Source organism: Centroberyx gerrardi, chromosome 8, assembly GCF_048128805.1.
Source record: "Centroberyx gerrardi isolate f3 chromosome 8, fCenGer3.hap1.cur.20231027, whole genome shotgun sequence".
In the NCBI taxonomy this organism is placed as follows: domain Eukaryota; kingdom Metazoa; phylum Chordata; class Actinopteri; order Beryciformes; family Berycidae; genus Centroberyx; species Centroberyx gerrardi.
The window spans coordinates 7,731,812-7,753,771 of record NC_136004.1 but is presented as its reverse complement, the minus strand read 5'-3'; the positions used below and the strand labels follow the sequence as shown (position 1 = coordinate 7,753,771).

The 21,960-nt window shown below is 45.9% G+C and overlaps 1 protein-coding gene across 3 annotated transcripts in view; it reads right to left on the bottom strand.

Moving 5' to 3' along the window:
- arvcfb (ARVCF delta catenin family member b) overlaps positions 1 to 21,960 on the bottom strand; it is a 109,274-nt gene that overhangs the window by 18,974 nt on the left and 68,340 nt on the right. For all 3 annotated transcript variants that reach the window (XM_078284981.1, XM_078284982.1, XM_078284980.1), the window contains exons 7-9: positions 20,074 to 20,191; positions 19,705 to 19,876; positions 14,895 to 14,966 (exon numbers count right to left, since the gene is read on the bottom strand). In XM_078284981.1, coding sequence (XP_078141107.1) covers positions 14,895 to 14,966; positions 19,705 to 19,876; positions 20,074 to 20,191 — 362 coding nt within the window. The remainder of the gene's footprint in view (positions 1 to 14,894; positions 14,967 to 19,704; positions 19,877 to 20,073; positions 20,192 to 21,960) is intronic.

Sequence of the window (21,960 nt, the reverse complement as noted above, 5' to 3'; positions counted from 1 at the left end):
CGGGCACATGGGAGAGCGGCACAGAGCTAATGAAGACTTTGGCAGGGCAGAGCCACAGCGGGGGCAACGGCTAAAACGGCACATCATTAAAAGCGGTACGCCACCGGAACAGTAATGGCCGCGACTGGCCAGGGTTCATTAAAAACCAAAAAGGTGAGCAATGGTGCGGCGTACACAAAACTAAAACAACAAGTAAATTGGCAAAGCTCACCGGGGCTGGAGAGATGCCGTCTGCGGTTCAGTCCAGGCTTGAGTCACATAGCATTTGCAAATAATTCTTAGTATTTGTTTATTCTGCTTAGAGCACCACATGGATGGAGTTTAACATAGGACAATTTATACCCACTTTACACCTGATATTAACATGCATCCTGAGTGATCAGAATGTAATTGGATAGAGCAAAAATGCATAAAATCCAGGGGTAATAACTACATAAACAGAACTAAACTTTAGTGTATGGTTCCAACCAGGAAACGCACCCAAGAGAAAATGGATGTTGAAAATGGATGGTCAGAAAACAGAAAAAAGGTGATTACAGTCAGTTTTAAAGGATGTAAATATTACTACAGGAAGCGATGTGCGCTGCAATCTGTGTATTGGCATAGGAACAAGAAATCTGACTTCAATTTGTATACCGGAGATGCATTTTAATGTCAGGTGTAAATGTAATCAGGTCCGGATACGAGATGCATTTTAATGCCGGCCTTAGAGGAGTTTTCAATCACAGAGAAGTAGACTGAATTGACTTTCAAATAGTCTTGCTGCCGCTCACTGTCTTGTCCGTTGTGGCAAACCGCTCTGACAATCTGGTACAACAAAAACAAAACATTGTTTTTTTTTTGCAAAGAACTATTTGACCAATGTCTGACTCAGTTGATTTGACAAGCAAGCGTCCTCGCTCTGAGCCGAGGGGAGAGCATGTGAACGAGGCTCGCGTTCCCCTTTCTCTCCGCAGCCCCCCCTCCCTCACTCCCTCCCTCCCGCAAGACTCGGAGCCAACTGGAGCCAAAACAGAGTGCACCGCCAGGCTGCAAAGGCTGCTCACCCCCCAGTCACCCCTTCAGACAAACGGGGGTCCGGGAGTCAAAGCTTCATTTTCTCCTCTCGTACTCGGTTTGGCCCCGGCCCGTAGATTGGCATCTCTCTCCGGGCGGCCCCGGGGCACCGCGCATTAGCATACCCGCACGGCGGTCGGCGCTATTTTGTTGGAAGTTGACAGAGGGAAGCAGAAGGTGGCAACGGGCCCATCTCTTGGACAGCTACCCATCAGCTACGGGCCACAAAGATGTCCTGGTGTGATTGGAGGGAGGGGAGGGGGGATGGGGGAGGGGGATGCAGAGAGGGGAGAGAGAGGAGGTGGGGAGAGAGAAAGAGTGCTGGGGTAGAGCGAAAGGGAGCTGATACGGCTGTAACAAGGCAAAACATGCAGCACGATCCCCTCTCTCTCTCTCTCTCTCTCTCCTATCCTTGCCATTTCACCGCAGGGGTCCCGCTTCAGCACTACCAAAAGCCTGCGACATGAAAGCCCCTTTTCCCTACCATTCAGCACAATAAGGGCCTTTTCAGCAGCCCACTGCTGCAATGACAGGGGAGCACTTCCTATTTCCCGTGCTGCTCGGCCGGTGCGGTCCTGCTGTGGGCTTTCAGAGCGGAGAGGACACATCATCACCGGTAGGAGAAAGGACGCCGACTCACTGACGCCTCGAACATCCAAACCCTCCCCTTTTAACGAAGTCCGTCGGCCGCGCTCCATCTCTCGACAAACCCTGAACTCTGGACCAAAACACGGAGCCGGTGGTTCTCTCGCTCCTGAGCCATAGTTCTATTAGGTTTTTCTGCGGCTCGCCGAAGAATGTGCCTCGCAGCGATCCAGCCTCTCGCCGGATCAACAGCGGTAACGCGCCGGGTGTTTGTTTCCAATGTTCCTCCTGCTAATGTAATAGTATTTCAGAGCCCCGAGGTTGAGGAGCAGTGTTTGTTTACACTGAAACCTCTGTCAGGTGGAGATATGATTTCCCCTCGGATGAAAAACATATTGACAAGATATGTCACTTTTCGTGAAGCCCGTTGGAAAAGCCTTTCATAACAATGTGCTGCTATTCAACAAATGGATTCCAAGTTTAATATCACATAATTTTTCGTTGGACAATAACAGATCACCTGTCAGTGCACTAGGTACACACACACCCACGCAGGCTACTCGTGGGTTACAAGCTTGTGCTGCCAGTCTCTCCTTCAAGTTTGGCAAATACAACGTGCCACAGATCCAAGTGCTTTTGGTTGGAAATAATAACAAAATGGACCCTGTAACAAAAGCAATTTTTTGGCAGCTGTTTTCTTTATTTTAGAAATCAAGCAGCAAAGTGCTACTTTGTGCTGCAGCGGCAGAATAAAGAAGAGAGATTGTTGATAAGCCTCGTAAATGAGGTTTTAATTGGATGATTAAAAAACAAAATGCACGATGAATAAAAGTTAAACAAAGTGTTAAACTAGAAACATGCAAAATCCTAATTATTAATGCCAGATAATAACAAAACGACATCACTTTTCTGCTCTTTGCTGTGTAAAAATCACATCTTGGCGACTTGGGTATCACAGAAAACTTCCACTTTCCCAGCTGGATTTACCACTTTGATTGGTCATTCATGTGCACTCAACTCGTAATTACGATATTTCTGACAGCACTTGAATGCAGCATTACAGACATTACTAAGCTGCCAATTCCTACCATTTTTGAGTCTGTTGACAGCGGAGACACCCAAGTATATAATAGTCGACATGATGACAAGATGATGACAGACTGATGTAAAATACTAATTAGATGTTTAGAATTGGTTCTGCAGCCAATCTACAAACACGTTTTGGATGGAAAAATACAAGTGGGAGACAAGTGTGTATCCTGCTGGTGTGTTTTTCCTATTTAGCGCCACCTCTCAGTGTTTTCCATCATTGCACTCGTCTATTCCTATTCACTTTATAGCAGATCCTCAGGTGCAGCAGACCATGAGCTTGTGGAAAGGGCCACGGAGCAGCCAGGGAATAAGCCACTACTCTGTGTGTGCACCACACACACACACACACACACACACACACACACAGGCACACACACAAACACGCATGCTGCAGATGCATATCTGGACCAACAGGGAATGGATGTTATTACGGTGGCTGCAGATGGAGAGCAGATACACAGGAGCCTGCTGGCCTGCTCAGGACATTCAATTTCAATCATTCTTTCTTTCTCTCTCTCTCTCTCTCTCTCAATCTGTCTCTCGCCACACCACAAGCACAACATGTAGCAGAAAAAGGAACAACACACCAAAAACACCTAAGGTACGGACTAGAACCCCTAACCCTGGCAGTGTTAGTGCCTTGCTCTACCTACTGAGGTACGGAGGATGTGTAGAAGCGAGAGAGAGAGCAGAACATGAGCCGCTAGTACTGCGGTTGCTATGGCAACCCCTCTCCATCGCCCGCTAACAAATCTGTTCATTAGATGTTCGTGCGGAGACGCTCGGGCCAGCAGCAGCACAAACAGGAAAGCAGCCGCCCTGCTATCCAATCTGCGTTTTACATAACGTTTTAATTTTCAGCATTTAGGTGATGCACTTTATCCAGAGTGACTTCAGTACAGTGAGTGAGCAGGGGAAGGTCTTGGTGTTTTGCTCAAGAACACTTCAGACCTGTCACCTGTTGTGGTCGAGTCTTTCTGACCGCAGGAAAGGAGAGATGATGTGTTGGAAAACGATGACTGACAAGCCAAACTGGCAACCAAACTGCTGGGTGTTCACAATGTGGCCTTTTTCCCCCTCGCCTACACTTCCCATAAATCCATAGCAACTGACGCACTTCATGTAAAATGCTACCCTGAGGGCTGGAATTAGTAGCCAGGTCCTGCTTGTACCCCGTCTAAGTGTTGTGTTTAATAGCAATATCTCCCTCAGACGCTTGAGTGCTTCGGAGTGGAGATGCGGTGCGTGTGTGTGTTTTGGAGTGTATGAGTGTGTATGACTGTATGCGTGTGTGTGTGTGTGTGTGTGTGTGTGTGTGTGTCAGCATCACCTTGAGTGCCTGCTCTCTTTACCCAGGCAAGTCACGTCCTCAGCCAGACACAAACGAAACTAGAAACTCCAGCAACAGCCACAGCTTGCCAGGGAGAAGGAGATAGGTAGAGAGAGAGAACGAGATAGAGAGAGAGAGAGAGTGAGAGAGAGAGAGAGAGAGCCAATACGGAAAAGCAGGGGTGGGTTTATTTTTATTTTTTTTCGGGAGGGGGGGCAACATTTGCGATTTACTGTCTGGCAGTTTTAGTCACTAACCTGATCCTGAAAGGCTGAAAAACAAGCTAAAGTTGTCAGGGTGTTGTCGTTCCTCTACCACGAATTCCAACTTACAGTAGATTCCCAACAGGCTGCTACATCTGACAAGGATTTCACAGGGAAATGACAAGGAAGGCTTTTTAAATTGGGTATCAAGAGAGGAGGAGGAGGAGGGGGAGGGGGGAGGAGGATAGAGGGAGTGGGAAAGAGAGAGGAGACGAGAGGCAGAGGAGGATGGAGGCAATGGGCGAGGGAGAGGAGGGAGGAGGAGGAGAGAGAGGAGGCGAGTGGGAGAGGGATAGAGGAGGAAAAAGGGAAAGGAGAGAGAGAGAGGAGGTTGACAGAGGGAGAGAGGAAGTGAGGGAAGGGGCGAGAGAGGAGGAGGAGGGAGAGGAGAGGTGAGGAAGACAGGTGGAGTCGGGGAGAGGAAGGCAGGAGACGAGAGAAGATGAGGAGATGAGGGAGAGGAAGAGGAGGAGGAATGTAGAGGGAAAGAGAGGACTGAGAGAAGGGGAAGAAGGAGAAGGAGCGACGGGAGGGAGGGAGAGAGGGGAGCGAACGAGGAGGAGTCGTGACTGCTGCCGAGTGAAACGGAGTGGATTTGAGCTGTGAATGTGTTACGGCGGATGGGACAGCTGTCTGGCTAATAGTCTACACAGAGATGCATGGATCATGTCTGCCGCGCCGACGACAGGGCAGACACAAGAGAAAAAAAAAGAAAAGAAAAAAAAAGGCAATCTACCATCAAAGTAAAACTGATGCGGTGCAGCGCGAGCTAAATGATGCACACGGCACTCGGGGGTTGGGGGGGTGGGGGGGTGGGGGGGGTGGGGGGGGGGTTGTGGGTCCAGCCTTCGGGAATAAGCCTAGATAATCCTGAGGACTGCTGCTCTGGTCGATCTGGGTTTGTAGGGGGTGGGGGGGGTGAAGATGGAGACCTCAGGCTGGGACAGATGCGGGCTGGGTCTGCAGCCTGGATGAGGAAAGGGGATACGGCTAAAGCACACGCTAGGGTTAGACCTGCTGAAAAGCTGATACCGATATCTTTGGTTTGAAGCTGCCGATATTCAATATCTCAGCCTTTAGACTATCATGGGACACTAAAACTCAAGTCACACTAGGTGGGTTAGCAGCTCCTTAAGGCAGAGTGAGGCAGGTTTCATTACAGGTTTTACAGACTGTCGAGTAAAATCCTCCCACACCACACTGGAATGATTTCTCTGTAAAACTAATAATGATAAAAACATATTCACTAGCTGTGGTCAGGGAGGAACCTTCATCATATTGGACGACATTGAATAGCCAACATCTGATTTTTAATGAATGCAAATCAATATATTAGTCTAACCCTCATGTATAGTCCACTGTCCATAGTATGTATTGCACTGTCCCCCTGCACAATAAGTCCAAATTCCCTTCTCTTCCCCCTGAATGCAGTTTGATTTAACTTACCATAGTTTATCTAGTTTAGATAACCTATAACTTTACCCATTCTAAGACTTCATGCCTAAGGGCAGGGAGCCGGTCTCTGGGGCTGAGGCTGAGGCTGAGGCTGGAATGCATGATGACGGCAGTGATGGTGTTTGACGATGGAGGGATTTCCTCTGTCTGGGTCGGTGTCAGCACCCATCTCTCACTTAATGCCCTCACCCCCCCCCCACCCCCTTCGTGAAACGGGCGCCGAAGTGTGATGGATACTCTGGATTAACTCTCGCCTTGGAGGATGACAATCCCTGTTTTTTTTTGTTTTTTTTTTCATTTTGCCATACACACACACACACACACCAACACACACAAATACACACTCGCGCATTGCTACCACACAAATCCCTCTGCCGAGACTGTTATACACACACACAGCTGATCCTGTGGTCAATTTTCCCAGGCAATATTCTCTCTCTCCGCAACACCGTGACAAACAACACCGCCTCTAATAGCCACATAATACCACCCTCATGGTCAAGGGCACAGCACACTGTCCTTTGTGTGTATATGTGTGTGTGTGTGTGTGTGTGTGAGAGAGAGAGAGAGAGAGAGAGAGAGTGAGAGATAGAGTGTGTAACAGAGCGTGTGTGTTCGCAAATGAGACAGAAAGAGAGAGCGCGTGTATGCGAGTTAGTGAGCTTGTGTGTGTAGATGCATGAGCCTGTGTGTGTGTGTGTGTGTGTGTGTGGACAGCTGCATGAATTAGGATTTGTGTGTGTGCGTGTGTTTGTGCCTCTGTGCGCTTGTGAGAGTCAAATGAAAGGCAGCGAGGATGAGATGAGTGCCCCCGCCGGCTTAAACAAACTCAACGTCGAATCAAACGCGCATAAAAAACCCAAATACATATGATCACAGACTAATCAAACAAACACATTCTCCGTGGCAACTCATATCATCAAAAAGTACCTCCTGTCGCCCCGTTCCCGCTGAACGATTTCCTCTCTCTACTCCACTCGCTCTTAAATAAATAAGCCCTCATATCTCCCTCCTCTCACATGGTCACTCTATATAGTCGCAGGAATATTGTAATGGCACCGAGGCCCTGGTCTTTGCACTCCTTAATTTGGTTGCTTGTAAGGTTGGTGATCTGGGAATTGAAGCTTATTCTGCCGTCCCACGAATTGTAAGTCGCTCTGGATAAAAGCGTCGGCCTAATGGCTAAAATGTAATCTGAAAACGGAATGCTTGCTTGATGTGTGAGCGTTTGACCGATTATACGCTAGGAGTGAAACCCCGGCGGAGGGAGCGTTCGATTGGCTGCCTGCCAGTGCTGAACTCTTCTCTGCCCCGTCTGACCCGTTCCTGCCGTTGTATACAAAGACAGCGGTCCTGTTTGCAATGGTCCAGACGTTTTACGACTAATATTTCATTTATTGTTTACCGGGAACCGGGCAGTGGCGAGTTCTGAAATGGGGGGGGAGAGGCTGCTCCCTCGCTAAGCTTCTGTTGTAGCTCGGTGCGCCATTAATCTGCTTTTAATTAGATTAAAGTGTCTCTCGCAGAAACAGAAAGCAGCGCTCCTCTGCCTCGAACGGGGCCAAACAAAGGCTCCGATTGGCGAATAAATCTCACCGCCGTTTTCCTCCTCCTTCCCGCGACTAATTCTCGTCTTATAATTATCACTTTGCTCCAACCGCTCAGGTTCGGGGCAGACGGGGGAGGCGAGTAACGCGGTTAATCACCTGATGAGCCTGATGTGGCGGGCAACTGTGGATTCTCAACACTTTTTGGAATCCTACAGAGCCTTGTGGGAGTGGAGACGCTGATTGTGGAAGAGTTTTTTTGGGGGGGAAGGAAAGTTCAACAACTTGCAAACTGCTGTCATAGTGGGAGGAAGTAGTATTAGAAGTAGCAGTAGAGTGGGAATTAGAGGCTCCCAGCGATACTGTGCCACACACAGGTAGATAAATGCTGCCATGCATCAACACACACACACATGCACGCACACTAATGCATGGACCAAACACTTCATTCCACTAATGATGTGTAGAGCCACTCTCCATCAGATCTCCCAGGAATAGCATTATTATCCGAACCTCTTTGCATTTCTAACAAAACACAAGGTGGTCCCACTTAAATAAACCCCTCTCTCGCCCCTCATTTTGTTTTTTTACTATTCCTCGCCTTATTATTACTCCTTTTCATCACTGCTTGTGTGAAGGCTCGCGGAAGTGTGTGTGTGGGTGTGAGGTGGGGTGGGGGGTAGGGGGTTGAAATGTCAGCAGCGAGCCGCTGGCAATTCACATAATTGGTCCTTTTTCCTCTGTTTTACTTTGTTCTGTGAGCGCCGACAAAGAGGGAAAGTGATTGGCATGTGAGGAGTGGCAGTCGCCAAGCGGGCACAGCGATGGGTGCCATTGGGTGGCATTCACCACAGCTGGCCCGACAGAGTGGGATTCATTTATGATCTTAGAGTCTCATCTATAGCTGGGTCTGCAGCTAGCTCTTACCATGCAGGCATATGCATATACTATCATCTACCCTGTAGATTCGCTCTGTTTCCCCAAATTCATTTTAGGAGTCTGGTATGGTCAATCTTAGCACACAGAAAGTGACAAATTAAAACATAACAACATACAGTGCTCCATCCAGAGAAAGCTGGACTCACCAACAATCTCCAATCACCAATCATCTCCACCATCTCCGAACTTTAGATCCGGTCCAGTTTTCTGATGTTACTTCACATGATTTCTGGGTAATGAAGTCCTTCAAACTTTCAAAACTCAAACAATTATCTCCTGCTGCCTCTTGGGAGCGCCAAAGTGTGAAGTTGCCTAGTGCAGCAGCCTGTTGGCATTAGAAAGTTCTAAGTATTCCAGTTGTTTTTTTTCTCACTTAGCCTCTCTATGTGTATATTCCTATATATCAACACATATGGCAGAAATAGAACATGAGTACAAAGCCAAGTAGTCCCCCCTATCCCTCAACACATCTCATAATATGCCGTCACCCACTAAACAGCGCTGGATAGAGTTCCCACTGGACATGATGGTATCCACTACAGGAAGCCAGAGGGCTGCCCCTGTGTACATGAGGCTATTATGTGACATATGTTTGCTGTAGTGTTTGCATGCCGAGGGAAGTGTAACGACAGAGGCGGAGCGACGGTTAGCGGTATGAGGTGCCAGACGGTCTGGATGCAACCTTGTGTGGCGTAGATGTTAGGTGTTGAGAGGGCAGAGACGCTAAGAGTGGGGAAGCGTGTGTGAATATGTGTGTGTGTGTACTTTGTATAATGTGAGTTCCCTTCTACGTGTGTGCGCGGTAGCAATCGCCATTTGGACTCTCACTTTGCTGTGAAATGTGACAGCAGGAGGAGAGGAAGAGGCGGTGGAGGAGCGAGAGTCGTGGCGGTAAGGAGCGGTATGTGGATCCCGAATAAAAAAGGAGGTGATTCATCCTGGTGGTCGACGAGCCGGCTGCAGTCGGCGAGAAGTCAGCGAGGCCAGGAGTCAGCGTTCGCTATCCCGGTGTTAGATTCCACAGTGATGGAAATGAAGGGAGAGGGCCTGCAGGAAACCGCTGCTTGGAATTTGGGATGGGGAGTGCTGCGGTAAATTATTCATTAACTTCGACTTTAACTCGGGGCATAATGTAGGCGCGGAACAGGGCAAAACTTTCCTTCCCATTTGAATTGTGCTACTTTGAGGCAGACTTGGCAGCAGTTAATGATGCAAAGATGCTTTATCTTGAAAAATGGATCCGCTTGAACATATTTGCTCACTGCGACAGGACGTTCGTCGTGCCTTTAGGCAGGACGACTGCTTTTTTCGCCGCAGCTTCCAAGACACAGAGATATTGCAGCGAGGATAAGAAGAATCAGATTGTTGCCAGAGAGCCATTAAGTGATATATTTCTCCCCGATGTGCAGCGACAACAGCAGAGGCAAACAATGATCCTGTAGCTTGGTTTTCCTTAATTCAATTGCGCCTCTCACTTTTCAGACTTCAAGAGCCGAGATGCATCAGAGACAGAGATGACTCCGATAGCAAAACAGCCAGTGTTCATTATACAACAAATAGAGAACTCCAGTGGGATGATATCAAACAGGGTTATACAATGCAATACATAACAGCTTGCGCTAGTGTTGTTTGTCAACGCTAAGACCTCTCTCCAAATTAAATGCTCGGCTTGCAAGACAAAGCAGTAAGACGCGGCACACAGTTGCCGTCTCGGTAAAAGCCGCTATTTTCTCAATTGCTCGACGCATGTTTGCTCAGCGGAGGGGAGCACATAAATCTCCCAGGAACGGAGAGAGCACTCGAGTGGCAGAGAGCAAGAGAAATGAGAGAGCGAGGGAGATAGATAGAGAGAGAGATAGAGAGCGAGAGGGCAAGCGGGCGGAAGGCTTTTCTAACACAAGGCCTGCATTGCTTCGTGAGATTCCCCCTAATGCCAGATATGACTAATTAGCACGACTTAATGCACTTTTGATCAGTCAACCCCACTGGAAACGACAAACAAGTTGACAAAGGGATTCATCACAGTGACAATAAGCTCTGGCAGACGAAACAGCATTCAAGTAGAACGTTTCCAAGCTTTCTGCACAGAAACACAGCAATGGGAAGCTTGCTGGCCTAGATGTAGGTAGAAAGGTGACCAATAACAGAAAGGTTGCTGGTTGAATCCCTAGTAGGGTTTGGCTGATATGGATATGCATACTTCTGTGGAATCTGACCAAAAGGCCGCATGAGAATTAGACTGATATATCAACTTGGACTAGCTGTGGTCAGAGCGGAACCTTCATCATACTGAAGGTAAATATCGGATTTTTAATAAAAAGACAATATCGTCTTTGGCTAGAAAGACGGTGGCTAAAATTACATCCATGGTGCCCACCACTACAAGTCCCTTTGAGCGAGGCACTGAACCCGAAATTACTCCTGAGCTACTGCAACCCCACGGGCTGACATCACTGATAAAATGCACATTTGTAGTTGCAGACACATGCGCAAGAGGTACAAGTTACACCGCTAAAAATGGCAAATAAAGTCATCTTAAATCTCCAGAATCAAACGGTTTCTTTAAGCTTGGCTATATCTAGAAAGCCAAAGCCCGCCTTCTTCATCCGTCAAGGTCAAATCAGTCCTGTCTCAGCAAACGCCGGGATCTGAGCATTTGTACCCATTTACTTTGGCTGCTGGAGCTCATTCAAAACACACCCACACACTCCGAGAGGATGTGAGGCGCTTTCACTTCGCTGCATCGTGACACCGCTCTGACAATACAGTCGAGAGACGAGCGTGAGGGGAGGAGATGGAAGGAGAAAGAGATGAAGGCTGCATAAAAGGTAAAGGCTAATTAATTTGAGGCACCTCGCTTCTCGCGGGACAGCCGGCGTCTGTTTCTGCATTCTCTCAACCTCCTCCTCAGGTTGGAGGGAACCTCAGCAAAGCGAAAAACCCCTCGTTTTACCGAAATGATTTCCCTCCGCTCTCGGGAAGAAAAGGAGGCCAGACACGCGAGAGCGCACGCTCACTCGTCGCACACATATACGCTTACCAGTGCCTCACCTCAGACAAACTCTTTCCTTCTTCTCTCTCTCTCGCTCCCTCCGTCCTCCGCCCCCTCCTCCTCCGCTCACCTGACCTTTCTCCAATCAAAAGGTTTACGCTGTGGTTTCAATTAACTGCTGGGAGAGCGTTTCATCATCTCGGGGGCCGGCGCACTCACCAGCTCCTTAATGAAATGCCTCTTTTCACACTTCTTAATTACTTTTGTTCCAGCCCTCCCTCTCTCTTTCTCCAGCACTGTTCTGGGCGGCATGAATAATGCACCGCCGGTAACTTTGGACTTCTCTAATGATGTATTTGCCTGCAACAGGTCCCCTTTATAGTGCAACTACACAGACAAAATAGCTCACCTAATCAGTTAGGGCGGACAAAGTAGCCACATAATCAACTAGGCGGAAGAAGCAACCCAGCTAATCAACTGGCAAGGCGGATCACTGACTGAGTGAAAAACTCAGTATCCATTTAGCGATTTAGTCAGCAGTGTCTTGGATATGATATGTTGGAAAAATGCATGTGTGCCTTCAAACTAGGGTCAGGCTTAGATATATCAGGCTAATACTGGCTTTTCATTAAAAACTGGATATCAGCCAGTCAGTGTCGTCCACCTCCAATATGATGGGGTTTCCTCCCTGACCACAGCTAGTCAATATGCTTTTATGATTATTATTTTTATGAGTTCAACAGCTTCAAATGAGCTGCTAACCCACCTAAAAGAATTTCATTAGTCTGGCTTTCAATGGTTTTAGAGTTTTAGTGTCCCATTATGGTCTAAATGCTGTTTCAGAGGCTTTTCCTCCCTGGCAAGAATTAAATTCTGGGGGAAACACTGAGTCCTTATAGTTTTTTGGCATGAAAATGGTCAAATTTAAAGAGAATATCGGCACACAATATCAGCTTTTCGGCCGCTTCAATTCAATTCATCGGTACCGGCCTTCAAAAACCGCATATCGGTCAAACCCTACTTGTAATCACGCGCACCAGAAAGAAACATTAGGCCTTGAACTCTCTTTCCTTCTGTCTCCCTTTCTTGCTCTCTCTCTCTCTCTCTCTCTCTCACACACACACATACACACACAAACAAAAAGATTAATCATTGCCTACTGCGAGGTCTAGGCTGGTCCCGGCGATGACCTCTCTCTGTTTGACAACAGATCAGGGCTGGGATACACATGTAATCTCCCGTATCTCCCTTAGCCATCACCGCCGAATGAGAGCCGCCCTCTCACTGCAGATTCTCCACAGATGACCAAGGGATGCGGAGGGGTGGGTGAGGGAGTGTGTGTGTGGGGCGGTGGGGGGCACGCTGAACCAACACAAACTTACATTTTCATAGGCAAACAAACAAGGCGTGTGACTTTTAGAGCCCCGCAGTCACCGGCGGTTTCACCTCTGACGTTTTTTTCCAAAGGGGAAAAGTGATAAATGCGCTTTAAAAAGTCTATGTGGGTTTTGCATTGGCGATTAAGCTTATTATCCATGCACCGCGCTGTCTCTGTTCGCTCTGTGTGTCGAGCTAATAAACGTCAAATATGATTTGTTTGTCTGCGCATAGGAAATGCTGAGTGCTTTCCACAACGTTCACACACACTTACACACACAGACACACACTTAAACTGTGCATGACATTTAGGCCTATAACGATAATTGCTTTCTCTGGATTCCAAACTCCGAGGGGTGTTGTTCCCACATTGTGTAATGTTGTAATCGCGCCACAATTGTAACCGCTATAGATTCACGGTCTCAGCTTGCTAGCTTGGCTTTTCCCCATTGAAACCCAGCGAGTGGAAAACATTAATTATCATCCCTCAAGCTCATCTGCTTTCCTTGACTTTAGGAGCGATAAAAAAAATTTAAAAAAAGAGGCAAAATCGGCTTACCTCGGAAAAGCGCCGCAATTAATTGTGATCTAGTTTAATGAGAGCCCACTTTGCTGTGTTAATGTGGCTAATTAACAGTCAACCAGGAAGTGGTATTGACTTTGAGTGCCTGCCACTAGATGTTGATGAGGGTGCTGATGTGTAAATACCACATAAGGCTGTGCTGCAAGTGCAATGCAAATTCCACAGACACCACCAGACAGATGGACAGCTTCACTCACTCACACACACATACACACCTTTCCACACATACATGTACTAGACGCACACACACACACCCTCATACCTACACGTTGATGCGGGTGCTGCGTACAAATTTTGTTTTACGACTGTTGCAACCGCTTGTCACCGCTTTACCCGAGGCAAACAAAAATGAGAAAAAAAAGAGCACACACACACACACACACATAGGCAGTCAGTCAATCACACACATTTCATTGCTATAACCAACTACAGAGTCTGGGGACGAAGCTCTTTTTGTGCTGTTCAAAGCTCCACATGGTGTATTTTTCGCTGTAATAAAGTTACCTTTGCCATTACTTTGATGCAATACACTAGCGTAGAAGCACACAGCGGCTAAGCAGGGAAAGCATGCCAGTGGGATACGCAGAAATGAGGAAAGCAGCAAACAAGGTGAAATGAGGAGAAAAGAAGAGGAATCAGTTTACCTCCTCATTCCTCTCTGAATGTGGGCAATATGCTCTTTGGAGTTTATGTCTCTGTTAAGTTCTGGAGGTGAAATTGCCATATTCTAGTGGTGTATTTTCCCCATAGCGGTGCATACAGCTCCTCAATATACACTTCCTATACATCTTCAGTGTCCCATGACCTCTCCATGTTATCACCATCACTTCCCCATTCTCCTAGTTAAGTTACATTAAGTTCAGTCCAGTGGGGTTATTTCAGCACAATCTCGACTGCATCAGAGCATAAGATTTTGCACAAAAAAACATAACATTTTCCATTTTTACCTCAGTCTCAATATGAAGAGTCTAAAACTAGTGAATCTGTCACAGTGATTGCGCCCCGCTGATGAAACAGGGAATCGATCCAGCTTTGTGCATAGCTGAACTGCATTGTATTCTACGTCGTAATGCTACAAAACTGATCCAAGGTTACGGTTGAGACACAAAAGCTGCATTGTGGCCTATGAGACAGTAGGCTCAGTGGTCACCAATGATTTATAGCGCGGTACAATGCAATGGACTGGGATAGCTGTACATACAATGGATGTCCTTCAGCTGCAAACTTGATAGATCTCAGAATAGGATAAAATGCCGCTATTCGTTTCCTTTTGTATCCCGGCGCATCGTTCCACTGTCTCAACATCGATCGCTGGCTTTAAAAATGCTTGAAAGCCACGGCGAACAAAAAGGTTACAGCGTTGTTGCGTTGACAAAGCGCCATTAGTCGACTGTCACAGTGGGGACACAAACAAAGCTACATTACAAGCCCGAGTCCTTTTGTCAGATGCCTCCCAAGCATTTGTTGTCCGCCACGTCTGACCTAGCTCCAATCAAACAAATCACACTGATCTCTTCGCTGGCGTGTTTGTCAAAGATCCGACTCGTTTCTGGCAGAGGAAATTTCCCCCTCCGTGTCCTGCGGGACGACATCTGATGATGAGAGTCATCTACAGTCTCAGTTAGTCTCAGTCTAGGTAATAAGGGGGTGTTTTGCTTGACAGACGGGGGCCTACCTTTCGACGGCTCCGTGCGCTTGGGCAGATCCAACGTGTCGTAGTTTTTGTCGTTCTCACCGTTTTTTCTGCCTGGGTAGAGGAGAGAGGCGGGAAGACGATGTCAGTGTCATGTGCCGAGACAACTGGAGCTCAACTGACAATGTACTGGACAGCAGGGTTAGACCGATATGGGAAGATATCTTTCAATTTGACTATTTTCATGCCAAAAAATTGTGGAAAAGCATCTGAAAACAGCATTTAGACCATTGTGGGACACTAAAACTAATGGAATTCTTTTAGGTGTGTTAGCAGCTCCTTAAGGCAGGGTGAGGCAGGTTTTACAGACTGACACCCCTGAAGCTGTTGAGTAAGTAAAGGAAGGAACCTCCATTATATCAGAGGTAGATGACTGAATGGCCAGCATCTGATTTTTAATTAAAAGGACAATATCAGTTCAAGATATTGGCAAACTGATACATCGGTCTAACCCTACTCAAGACCACTGCAAGATCATCGCATCACACACACACATGAGGAAGCATGAAGGTTCACATATACACACACAGTACAGATGACACATATATACATTCCACAATGGCTACTGTATCGGCTATCAGACAAGAGTATGTTCACAGAGATGAATTGGCATATAAACCAAAAGATATATGAGTACAAGACCACACACACACATATTTACTCACTATTACACACCAGCTCTACGTAGTCTCTTTCCACATACACACACACATATACACTTTTCAGTAACAGCAGTGCTTCCTGAGCTGGCAAACACTTTGGATAATGCAGTGGAAGGGGGAATGGAGTGGGGTGGGGGGACTACAGAGCCAACTGGCTAATGGTCATTTCTCATGCACATGGACATGCCCATGGGACAGTGTAGAGAGACAGAGAGACAAACAGGCGGATTCCTCAGCTAAATGCTTAGACGAAACTGAAATGTACAGTCATGGGAGGGGGGGGAGGAGTTATGAAGCGCTCCCTCTGGACTGAGCCACTACTTCCCTTCAGGAAACAAGCTACAGGAAACAAGCTTACACCTTTATGGTGCCTAAGGGTTAGACAATATATTGATTTGCTGATATACGGGCATGACATTGGCTTTTTAGTTAGAATAGGATATCAGCCAGTCACTGTTGTCCACCTCTGATATGATGCCCCTACAACAAAGGGGAAAATACACACATGAATTCAGAACACATGTGATTTTTAGACACATGTTGGTTTTGCATGAGAAATTAATTTTTCTCACATTAAGCAAACAAGTGACTGCATGCAAGTGACAACATGTGAAAAAATTCACCTTTGAATTGAAATTTTCACATCTGAAATTGTCATGTGACGTCGGAAAACAACATAAAAAAAACGTGAAAACCAATGTGTCCAGATATCACATGTGCTTTGAAGTCACATTTTTCACTTTTTCGTAAGGGTGGATATGATGAAGTTTGTTTGCTTACATATTTATTGTATTATCGATCAATATTACACCAGTTGTCTATCGGAAGCTCTTAACCTAATCTGGATCTTCTAATCTTTTGATCTGTATGCATGAAGTCTGCATGGACATATTATTATTATTATGGGTTTCAATGGAGAGCTTTAGTGTTCCACGGTCTAAATACTGTTTCAGAGGCTTTTCCACCCTGCCAAGAATTCTGGGGGGAAACACTGAATATTTGTAATTTTTTGGCATGAAAACTGTCAAATTTTAAAGATACTGAATAGCAGCACAAAATATTGGCTATTGGCAGCCTCAATATAAAATAACTGTAACAGTCTCAACTTTCAAAAACCCATATTAGTCTAATCCTAGCCTAAATACACACACACTAACAGGGTCTACAGTAGAGCTTGAAAATACTGTTAGTAGCAATTCATCATTAGTCATTAAGAGTAGTCTGGTTTAGCCTGACAGACACTGATGGACTTACCTGTTTTCACCAAGCGCTCCCTTTACCTTTCCCCTATCTGAATGGGCTAAGGGACGACTACTACTAACAAACTAGGAAGACTGGGAGGGGGACTCTATAATGCTCAGTGCTACGGTAGGTATGGTGAAGGAGTGTATATGGAATGAGTGAAAAATAAAAAACAATTTCCAAAGTCCTTGGAACTTTCTCAGGTTTTTGGAGGACACCCAAAACTACTTCTAACTATGTTCTACAGCCAGGGGGAAGGAGGAGGAGGAAGGAGGAAGGGGAGGAGGAGAGGGGCGGGGTGGGGTGGGGGATGGGGGGGTGAAGTGAGAGACAGAGGAGGGAGGGAGAGAGAGAGAAACACTCACCTTGATTAAACCATTCCTCTATAGTTAGCCAAGGAAGCAGCAGCAATGCCAAAAAACACAAAAGCAGGGAGAAGAGAGAAGAGTCACGGTGAAAAAGGTGTGCATGTGTGTGTGTGTGTGTGTGTGTGTGTGTGTGTGTGTGTGTGTGCGCGTGCGTGTGTGTGTGCAGATTAAGAAGCTGACAGAGTAATACATGTGAACAGTTTTAAAAAAAAATAAAGGAGTCATCTTTTTTATAGAATAGGGAAGGGGAAAGAATAAGAGACAATTCAACAAAAGAGAAAAAAGGAAAAGGGTGAAAGAGAAAAGGGAAAGGGAAAGAGAGGAGATGAAAGAGAGTTAGAGAAAGAAACAAAAGCGTTTAGGACAAAAAGAGGCAAGATAGGAAGCCATTAGCAGTCCATAGGTGTTCTTTGGGCAGCATGTTCAAAGAGCTGGCATCAGTGGGATGGCTTTATTAGAGAGGGAGAGAGAGAGAGGGAGAGAGAGAGAGAGAGAGAGAGAGAGAGAAATACAGAAAGAAAGAAAAAAGGAATCAAGAGAGAGAAAGAGCAAAAAATCTAGAAAAAGCATTAAAGAAAGACAGCACAAAAGCAAGTAAGCAAGAAAAAGAAAGCAAGAAAGAAAAAGAAAGAAAGAAAGAAAGAAAGACAGAAAGAAAGAAAGAAAGACAAAGACATAAAGAAAGAAAGGAATTGGCCCTACACTGTTACGAGTTATTCCCACTCTGCAAAGTCAGACCGAGGAGGACAGAGGACAGGATGGAGGCACAGTGAAACATACAGAATAACAGGACATGCCGCTAGCGTTTGTATAAATGCTTCATTAAAAACACGGCGTGGGAAGAATAGAAATGTGCTTAGAGAGATGAAAATAATAGCCAAGAATCAGACACGTTCATTAGCTAAAACAAAGCTTGAGCCCCGCAGCGTGTGTTGATCATAATGGTATATTTTATACCAACGGTGACATCAAACTGGGGGGCAAACTTAGCCTACTTAAGGTAACAAATGACTTGGGAGACTAAGTGTATTGCCAATTCAGTGTTGCTTAACTACCTGCCGCCATGCTCTTTCATAGGGGCGTTTAACGTTTTTAAACCTGGGCATCCTCCCTTCAGAGTATACCTTCAGGGCCTGCAACAGCTAAACACGTCTCATTACTCAATGAGTGTATGTGCAAAAGCATTCATGTGGGTAATTGGTTTCTCTATAAATCTGTATAGCCTACATATAAGCTTCTGTGCTGTCCCGACCCCTGAACCGACGGGATTCGCTGACGGTCGTTACAGGTCAAGGGTCGCTGGCTGGTGGGTCACACCTCATTGGCTGACTGATTAATGGCGGCCATTATTGTTGCACGGCAGAGAGATAACGGTGTCGTTTAGCTAACAGCCTGGGAGGCTGCTGATTAAGAGATTGCTAACAACACATACAAATGGCACATCTGTTTAGGAGAGCCAATAAAGACTCTGCAGTTGTGTCAGAAAACCTCCTGACAACCGCAGATGGCGCCATCATGGAGGTCCATTACAGAACTGGCTGTGCGCAAATAAAGTCTAAATACAAATCCTGGCCAGAAAAAGAGTGATACCTGAAAATGATACAAGTCATGGGTCTGGATCCATATAGTCTCACCATGGCTAAAAGTGAATGGTCTGATCCAAATTTAAGTTACTATAACACAGTGAACACAGTGCTGTCTTTAACACCTGCTCCAAAGCACTCCGAGCTGTAGCTTGAGACTTGTTTAGGTTAACTTTGTTAATGTAAAAACAGTTGGTTTTTGGCTTTGTCAACAATGTTAATGCTAATATGCAACTACTAGCCATGTAATGTTAAGTATTGTGCCAATCAGATGTGTTAACAACAAGATAGTGATAGCTGACCACATACTCTGATTAGCTAGCTAACCAACAAGCTGACATTATCTACACACAAAATTGATCAGATGTATCAGTAACAAGAAGTCCGTTTCTAGTAAAAAAAAACAGCACAGAAGTTAACCATGACAGACTACAGGTACTGAGTAAATATTCACAAATTGAATAGGTAAGATATATGTGGAAAAAGTTGTAATCAAATATTTGTCTGGCATCTCTGTAGTCAAATTGTTTCAATAAATGATCTGGTCTCTAACCTTCAATTCATTTCAGTTTCTACAGGTTTCATGGAAACAAAAGGTGTAAACAGTAACTAATCAGGTGTATGAAACACTATATGCAGCCTCTACCATTCATTTGTCCAAAACGCTATATATCCATTTGGAAAAAAAACATCATTACCTGAAGATTATCATTCAATATCCCTACACTGCAAGGGATCCAGACTGTAAAAGTGCTATAATTTGTCAACTAAAGACTGAAGTTGCCTATTATCCCTTCACTCATTTTGTAAGAGCAGGTGTTAATGTTTTATTCAAATGGAAGAAATCTCATTGTGGAACGAAACTCCTCCCAATTTAAGATTCAGAGTAGTGGTGGTCATTTATTTGTCATCCTTCTCCCTCTTCCCCCCTCCTCACCTTTGGCCTTCTTGCCTCCGAAGCAGCCGGCATCGTCCTTCTTCTTCCTCTGTGGCCCTGCTGAGCCCGGGGCCTGCAGCGTCGACGGGTCCTGGAACTTCTCGGCCCCCGGCACCTCTTTGTGGACGTGGTAGGACAGGTTCCTCATGATACAAACGCAGTTCTCCACCGACTAGAGGCAAAGGGAGAGACAGGGAGGATACCATCTAGATGAGTGTATGGTATTTTGAACTCTGATTCCATCAACTGCTAAATTACATCAAATTTCTAGGCGATACCGCGGAAAATATTGCGATACAAGTTATCACGATATTCGATATTATCAAATATCAGCCCAAGTTTCAGTGCGTAGACATTGTGTTGTCCTACCTTGTTGTCCATGTCTTTCTTCCCTACAGCTGATTGGAGGGCGTGGAGCAGGGCGTCCACCAATCCCTCGCACTCCCTCAGTCTGCGCCGGGCCTCTGCCCCGTCTGAGCTCACATTTCTGGGGGAAAAAGTTAGACACGCACCCTGTCAGTAAGCATGAGAGAGGCGTATAACACAACAGAGAATCAAGCAGGTATAACTACAGCGTTGACAGTGCACAGCTGCTCTGAACTAGTTGTGAAACCTGCAGGATGTAGAATGAGTGTCAGCTTCACTTTCACAGCTGCACCAGTAGACTCGCCTTCTGAGGATTCGCAGCACAGCTCTGTTGCAACACGAGCCGTGGTTTGTGCAACTGTAGGTGACTGAGTTTTAAAAAAAATACTCTTTACCCTACTTTTAACACTGATTTGTTGACAAGGTGAGGCAAGAAACTAATCTTAGCAGTGCTGATACAGTGTTTGAGAGCAGGTGGAGAAGAGGAGATGAGAGTTTTTTTATTTAAACTGATGACTGGGTGTCTAAAGTGTTAAGGGATAAAGTGTTTACCATGTACTACGATTCAATCAATATGGTTATTTGGAGGCTGATACTTTTGGATTCAAGCCACCAATATGGATAATTGGAGGCTGATACTGATATTTTTGGACTGAAGCCACCAATAGTCAATATTTTACTACTTTAATACTTTAATACTACTACTAAGAAGAACAGGAAGAAGAAGAAGCAGAAGGAGCAGAAGAAGAAGAAGAAGAGGAAGAAGAAGAAGAAGAAGAAGAAGAAGAAGAAGAAGAAGAAGAAGAAGAAGAAGAAGTAAAAATTGCATAATTGTGTTGAATCCAATCCAGATGTTACATTAGAATAAACTCAGGATAAGGGCTTCCAATAGAAAACCAGTGTCATATTGATTGATTATACAATAAACATCTAATTCTACAAACTGCATCATATTCATCATATTGGAGGCGGACAACACTGACTTGCATCAGTTAGACATCTGACTAACCCAACCATGTGATTTTGCGGGTTCGCATGCGACCCCGTGCCCTTTATCTTCCCCCGTCTGTCTCAAATGTACAATGCAATAAAGCCAAACTGCCTCAGAAATAATCTAAAGAAAATGATGAATATAAATTTCAGTCGCGGCACAAAGGGAAATGCCATCCCTGTTACATCAGCCAGCGCCCTGAGCACAGTTCCCAAGCGCGGCGGCAGATCTGGTGCAGTCTTAGTGCGCCTGTCTGACAGACTGTGAGAGGCAGGGCTTTAAAGAGGGTTAAGGGAAAGCTGAGGCTCCCCGCTCCTCACCGGGGACTTCATTTATGAGGGCTTCCAACCCACATAATCCCATTAGCCGACCCCCAGCTAGTCCTGTGGAAGAGTGGCAGCCTTGTGGAGGTAAGCAGAGCTGGAGTGCTTTACAGTCTGCGTGGATTGAAACATATATCACATCCACCATAACTACACACATGTATGGTTTTAGCTCAACATATATGCAGCATATTAATGGATTGCTGTCTCTAATTACATGACAGCACACATTTTTAGTATGTATGGGACCCAGTGGGAATTGAACCCCAAACCCTGGCAGTGCTAGTGCCTTGCTCTACCTATTGATCTACATTGGGAATCGAACCCCTAACCCTGGCACAAGCTCCACATATACACCACACACACATATTGTAAACATCATCCTGGCCAGTGTGTGTGTATGTATTTGTGCCATTCGTCTTAGGTAGCGGGTGCAGGACTGAGCAGCCATTATGCACTCTGCGCTAATTAAAACTAATCTTTGGTAGAGACCAGGCGGACAGCTCCAGCCATCTGGACCCGACGCTCCCTCTCATAAACCAACTCATCTGTCTTCGGCCGGCAGAAAATGGCCGC